Here is a 7,098-nt window from a genome sequence, read left to right on the forward strand (position 1 = left end):
TAGCGCCTTCGCGTACAACTGCTGCAGAGTTTTGCACAAACACGTTTCCAAGACAAAGCGACAGTAGACAGTGCGCAGACGCTAACTCAGAAAATTATTTAGCCGGCTATTTGGCTGGCAGGCTTGTAGGCCAGCTCAGCTCAGTTCAGCTCTTGCCAATTTCACTTGTTTATGCTCTCAGTCTCAGTCACAGGCTGTAAACAAAACGTCATCAGCTGTGTGTGTGTGTGTGTAAACAAAACACACACATGCACACGCTTTAGTTGGCCAGTTGCTGTTTTTGTATTTTTTTTGTGGTTTGTTATTTGTTGGTACAATTCAATTTTATTGCTGCCATTTCAGCTTGTTGTGCTAATTGTTGCGGTTGACTTTGATTTGTGTGCCTGTGCAATTAATATTCAAGGCAAATGTGTAGCAAAGCAACGCGTAATTATTTTTATAAATAGCTACAATGATTTGCTATTAATAAACATAAATTGTCATTAGAACTTGGCAGCTCCTTTTTGCCTGCCAAGCTTTGCTTTACTATTTTAATAAATTATATTAGAACGCAGCTTAGACGCTGCTGCATATTTTACACACACACACACAGACACACACACTGACGCTGCAGATCAATAGGTGTTGAGAGCGCAGGTCAACTCAGCGCCAGCAACAACAAACAGCTGAAAATAAATTGCCAAATGGCCAAACACAGCGTGCAAATCAAAGTCAAAAGCAAATACAGCCAAACACAGCAACTGGAAGCAAAGTAAACAAACTCAAAATGTTATACAAGAGCGTAAGCTTGGCCAGAGAGCGAGAGAGCGAGGCCAGCTACGCTCATTTGGCCTGTTTTTGCCAAATGCAAAATGAGCGAGCTCAACAATAACAATGCCGACGCCATGGAAATGATGACGTAAATTGAAAGCAATTACAACAACAGCAACAACAACAACATTGACAAAATCTATTTGTGTAGCTGTCGCTCTGTCTGTCTGTCCTGCCGTCTGTCTGCCACTGCCACGCATTGTGCTCTCAGGTGTGTGTTTGTTAGCGCTGTCGCTTGTTTGTCGAGCATTTGTCGATTCAAGCAACTGCACTTCTATGCTATAGCTTACGCATATAAGTTTCTATATGTGTGTGTGTGTGTGTGTGTGTGTGTGCAGACAATGCCGCTTCTAATGACAGTTGATATTGTTACGCGACATTTTTACAGCTCGCTGACATTTCCGTTTAAGTGCTGCGCCGCTAACTTCTGCATAAATTTCAGCAACAATGAGCGCGGCAAGTTTAGCAAAAAGAAACTTTTTTAATTGCAATAAATTGCAGTAAAATGTTAAAAATAATTATTTTGCATACAACAGCAACTAAAGAATGAGTAAAATTAAAACTACAGTTAACAAACTTGTTGAAAAAATAATTGCTAAGCAAATAATTGAAACTTTAGCTAGCTGAATTTATTTAACAACATAAGACAATTGCCATAAATACTATGAAGCTATGCAAATTAAATTGATATATTAAATCAATAAAGTTAAACTTAACAATTGTTGAGCCCAGCGCTTATATAAATTTGATTTTATATATTTTTCAAATAATTAAAAATTTAGTTAGCTGTTTATACAAGTGAATTTAGTTAACAACATAAAACAATTGCAATAAATAATATTAAGTTATGCAAATTAAATTGATTTTATGTTAATTAATTAATAAATTGACCGTATGTTAAATTTATTTTATATATTTTAAAGAATTTAAAGAAACTGATAGATAATTCTTAGTTATCTTATAACATTCCTCAGTATTATTTGATTTAAAAATAAGAAAATATAATTCTTCATATTTTTGTACACTTATTGTTAGTCTCAATTTAAGAGAAAGAGATCTCAAGGTCCCCAAGGTTGGCGATGCTATTCAAAAACATTCGGCCAACTTCCTGCAGAGAATGGATCTCCATCCCAACCCACTAGCGAGAAGACTGAGAAACTCTCCAAGGAAGAGAAGATTGAAGAGGTGCAATCCGCAGGATCTTCCAACGAGGACCCTAATATAGTTAGGTCATTGTTAACCAATATACATAGGTATCATAATATGATTAACTATTAGAATTTTTTGTAATGTATAACTAGTCAAGCTGGCCAAAAAGATAACAGAAAACTGGTTAAATAATAAAATATACAAATTTTTAATAAAAAAAAAAATATATGTAAGAGAAGATTAAATAAAAACAGCAAAGTTTAAATAAAAAATATATATTTTGAAGAATTTTTAAGACTAATTGTGCTGCCCTAGCAATAACTGTTATATTTTTCGCACTACAAACTCATAACATATAAGAAAATAATTTTAACTCTTTTTGCTTTTTAGTGCATAAAATCGAATATTTGCAATATTTTGTATATTTAAGTTTACTCAACATTTTATCGTTTCTTTACGCTTGCATACAAATGTATTTCAGTTTGTTTTTATACAGCAACTGCATTTACTGTACTCAAACAGAAAAATTGCCTCATCAATTAAAGTAAAATTATGATTTCCGTCTCGCCCCTTTTGAAAGCGAGCGCTGCATTAATTCAAACGCGCGCTTCTTTCACTTCGTTGTGCATCAGATTGCATTTTGGGTTTGTTTGCGTTGCCTGAGCTGCTTGGGTTTATTTGTTTGCTTGCTGTACGTGTGTGTGTGTGTGTGTGTCCTTCGTAGCATAAGCACTCAGGCGTGCGCTGGTTCAGTGTCTCATATTTCGTAGTGGTGTGTGTTGTCCTTAAAAACTTTTGCACTTTGTGCTCAATTTGGTTTTTTTTTTTTAGCTATTTCTATATTTAGGCTGCACAGCTCGTTGCGCAGCGCAGTTGGGCAGCTTTAATATCAATCATACGCCATGTGCGCATTTATATTTTTATTTCTATATTTAGGCTGCACAGCTCGTTGCGCAGCGCAGTTGGGCAGCTTTAATATCAATCATACGCCATGTGCGCATTTATATTTTTATGCAACAATAATTGATATAGCTGTGCAAACGTAGCTATGTCATTGCTTGAGTTTGTTGACACGCTCGCTTTGACGTCACAACAGCACACATACGCAGCGTTAGCCAGCTGCTGTTTGCTTTGCTTTGCTGTAGACAATTGTCACAATGCAATGCCACTCGAGCTACGATGATGCTACAGGCCTGACCTGACCTTAGCCAAAGCTGTTTACACTTAACAGCAGCAAAATGTTTGCACTAAATGTTGGGCAAATGAAATGAACAGAGCCAAGCTAATAGATAATTGCAAGCGCCGCAAACTGCAACGCGGCAGCTGCGCTTATATAAACAGACAGCAGCGAAGCTCTCTAACTACCGAAGCCGCTTTGTTTACATTTGTTTGGCTTCAGCTACAAATGACATTTGCCTGTCAATTTGTACGCGCTTGGGTCAGTTGCTGCTCACACTTGGTGCTGTGCAGTGCGTTTAGCGGTTTACTTAAGCATCCTTTGAAGTTATGGCAGCAGCAGCTGTAGCTACGCCAGGAGCCACAGTGCTGCCCACTGGGCCTGCAGCTGCGTCAGCCGTCAAGGCGCCCGCAGGCAAAGCGCCGCTGAATTTATTAGAAATCGCTGGCGAGGCAAATATAGTGAACTATATGAAGAATCGTCTGCGCAAGGGCGCAATGAAACGCAAGGGCCTGGAAATTGTTAACGGCCATCAGTTTGCAGTGCGTTTTTTTAAGCAGCCAACTTATTGTGGTCACTGCAAGGACTTCATATGGTAAGCCTTGTGCACTTAATAAATAAGCAGCTGTAATTTGATACGTTTACTTTTGATATATGCAGGGGCTTTGGCAAGCCAGGCTATCAATGCGAGGGTAGGTTTAACAGTTTAACAAAGCAATTTGTTTAATTAAATTTTTGCACAGAATGTCGCTTCAATATACATCAAAAGTGCTGCAAGTTTGTTGTATTCAAATGTCCTGGCAAGGACACAGACTTTGATGCGGATTGTGCAAAGGTAAAGCATGGCTGGATTTCAACTACTTATGCCACGCCCACGTTTTGCGATGAGTGCGGCATGTTGCTGCATGGCGTTGCGCATCAAGGCGTGAAGTGTGAAAGTAAGTGCTGCATGCTTTTAGGCGCGCACTACTAATTAAACTTCACTTTGTGTGTAGATTGCAATTTAAATGTGCATCAGCAGTGCCAGGAGAAAGTGCCACCCATGTGCGGCTCCGACTTGAGCGAAGTGCGTGGCAAGCTGCTGCTCTATGTGGAGCTCAAGGGCAATACACTCAAAGTGGATAGTAAGTAGTCAAGCTGCCTTGAGCTGCCTTAAGCTTAGCTTTTGATACGCTTTGCAGTTAAGGAAGCTGCAAATTTAATACCCATGGATACCAATGGCTTTAGCGATCCGTACATAGCAGTGCAAATGCATCCTGATCGCTCGGGACGCACCAAAAAGAAAACCAAAACTATACAAAAGAATTTGAATCCAGTGTTTAATGAAACTTTAACTTTGTAAGTTGCACAGCAACAAGCGTAACTGTTACTTAAAGTTTGTTTGCAGTGAGCTGCAGCCGCAGGATCGTGAGAATCGTTTGCTTATAGAGGTGTGGGATTGGGATCGTACTTCACGCAACGATTTCATGGGCTCATTTTCGTTTAGTCTAGACGAAATACAACGCGAGCCTATTGACGGTTGGTATAAATTTCTGTCGCAAGTAGAAGGCGAGCACTACAATATACCCTGTGCGGATCCTATAAACGATATGGCGCGTCTGCGCGATGAAGTGCGCGTAAGTTAAGTACACTTAAGGCAAACACGCAGTATAAACTTTTAACTTTAGCAAGATCGTCGTCCCAATGATAAACGCCGCATGGACAACAAGGACATGCCGCATAATATGAGCAAGCGTGATATGATACGCGCTGCTGACTTTAACTTTGTTAAGGTCATAGGCAAAGGCAGTTTTGGCAAAGTGCTGCTTGCCGAGCGTCGTGGCACGGATGAGCTTTATGCTGTTAAAGTGCTGCGCAAGGATGTTATAATACAAACTGATGACATGGAGCTGCCTATGAATGAAAAACGCATTTTAGCGCTATCGGGACGTCCACCCTTTTTGGTAGCTATGCATTCATGCTTTCAAACTATGGATCGTCTGTTCTTTGTTATGGAATATTGCAAGGGTGGCGATTTAATGTATCATATGCAGCAGTATGGACGCTTTAAGGAATCGGTTGCCATGTAAGTTCTTTGATTTTTAAAGCGAGTTCAGCTTAATTGCCTGCTTAGTTTCTATGCAGTTGAGATTGCCATTGCTTTGTTCTTTCTGCATGAGCATGATGTTATATATCGCGATCTTAAGCTGGATAATATATTATTGGATGCAGAGGGTCATGTTAAGCTTGTGGACTTTGGCTTAAGCAAAGAAGGAGTGACCGATAGACAAACTACGCGCACTTTTTGCGGCACTCCCAGCTATATGGCACCAGAGGTAGCTGTCAGTTCTTAACTGCCTATCAATATTAACTTTCATTCACTTGCAGATTATACTCTTCGATCCCTATACCACCTCAGCAGATTGGTGGTCCTATGGCGTTTTATTATACGAGCTTATGGCAGGTCAAGCGCCTTTTGAGGGCGACGATGAGTCCAGCGTGTTTCGCAATATCAAAGAAAAGAAAGCTGTGTTTCCCAAGCACTTTTCACAAGAGTCTATGGATATTATTACTAGCGTATGTTTTTAATTTATGCGTCTTTTATTTATGCTAATTTGTTGCTTAGTTCTTAGCCAAAAAGCCCAACAATCGTTTGGGCGCTGGACGCTATGCCAAGCAGGAAATTACCACACATCCTTTCTTTCGCAATATTGATTGGGATAAAGCTGAAGCATGCGAAATGGAGCCGCCTATAGTGCCTAGAATTGTAAGTTATTTAAATTTATTTGCATATTTTTTTACTATACGCTGCTTCCAGAAACATCGCAAGGATATAAGCAACTTTGATGAAGCTTTTACTAAAGAAAAAACGGATTTAACGCCAACTGACAAGCTTTTCATGATGAACTTGGATCAAAATGACTTTATAGGGTTTTCCTTTATGAATCCTGAGTTTATAACCATTATCTAAATTGTTTGCTTTTAGTTTTAGAACAATAAAGCTTTGCAGCCTAAGCTTTTAGTTCAGCAGCTTTAAAGCTGCTGCTATTAACATTTAAGAGCAAACAACTTGTGCTCTTTAGACGCTGCTATCCCAGATAGTAAATGATAACAAAAAAATGAGCCGCACTGCCAGCTGAGCAGTCGACTGGGCACTTGCTCGAGCTGCTGCTGTTGCTGCTGGTCAACTGCGGCGCCCCTTGCTGTACTGAACTTTAACCTTCGGCGGGGCATTTGCCAGGGGAACTGTTGCTTGACACGTGAAATTCACCACGCGCACGCTTAGCTTTAAAATAAATGCTTAACACGTTACGCATACGCCGCATTGCCGCTTGGCTAATTGACTTGAGTTACCTGCTAGACTGTTGAACTACTAAATGCAATGAGTTGTGACAGTTGCTGTCAAAAATTTGCTTTCAACTTGTTGCTGACTTCTACTTGGGCAATTAGCTAGCAACAAATTTAATTTACTTTTTGCCACTTGAAATTGCCACAGCTCGACGCGCTCAGCTGTAAAATTGCACACACACACATACACCAACACACACACACATTTGCTTTTTAGTACCCTTTGCTTTATTGTGGGTTTTGTATTTTGTGGCGAAAACTATGCCAGGTGCGCGGCCTTTTTGGCAAGGCGCATAGCTGCTGCTGCTGCTGCTTCTTCTTTTTTTTGGGGCCTCGTCTTTTGCAGACATTTTAATACAAATTCCTTGGCTCATATATTTTACGTGTGCCCACACAGCCAGCGTGCACATATTGAATTTAGACTATAGCACGCTTAAGGTCAAGTTGGCTGGCAGTTATAGTTGACCTCAACGTGGGTGCACTTGATAGTGTGCCAAGCTATCAATGCGGCAATAGTTGGCAGTCGCCATATAAAATACCTACGGCTTAAACAACTTTTAAAAGAGTTTAACATGCGCACAGCTCTGTAATAAAATCTTGAATAAATCTTAGCTTGAAATAAAATAACTTTTTTT

At 39.8% G+C, this 7,098-nt stretch overlaps 1 protein-coding gene across 1 annotated transcript; it reads left to right on the forward strand.

Moving 5' to 3' along the window:
• The first annotated feature begins 3,409 nt into the window (after nucleotides 1–3,409).
• Nucleotides 3,410–6,174, forward strand: LOC108596652 (protein kinase C, eye isozyme). The gene is made up of 11 exons (XM_017982633.1): nucleotides 3,410–3,731; nucleotides 3,797–3,828; nucleotides 3,880–4,074; nucleotides 4,132–4,260; nucleotides 4,318–4,474; nucleotides 4,524–4,752; nucleotides 4,804–5,201; nucleotides 5,250–5,451; nucleotides 5,504–5,692; nucleotides 5,742–5,882; nucleotides 5,934–6,174. Exons 1-11 carry the CDS (start codon nucleotides 3,466–3,468, stop codon nucleotides 6,084–6,086), a joined length of 2,091 nt encoding a protein of 696 aa, XP_017838122.1. The 5' UTR covers nucleotides 3,410–3,465; the 3' UTR covers nucleotides 6,087–6,174.
• Nucleotides 6,175–7,098: the final 924 nt, after the last annotated feature.

Source organism: Drosophila busckii, chromosome 2R (genome assembly GCF_011750605.1).
Source record: "Drosophila busckii strain San Diego stock center, stock number 13000-0081.31 chromosome 2R, ASM1175060v1, whole genome shotgun sequence".
Lineage (NCBI taxonomy): Eukaryota > Metazoa > Arthropoda > Insecta > Diptera > Drosophilidae > Drosophila > Drosophila busckii.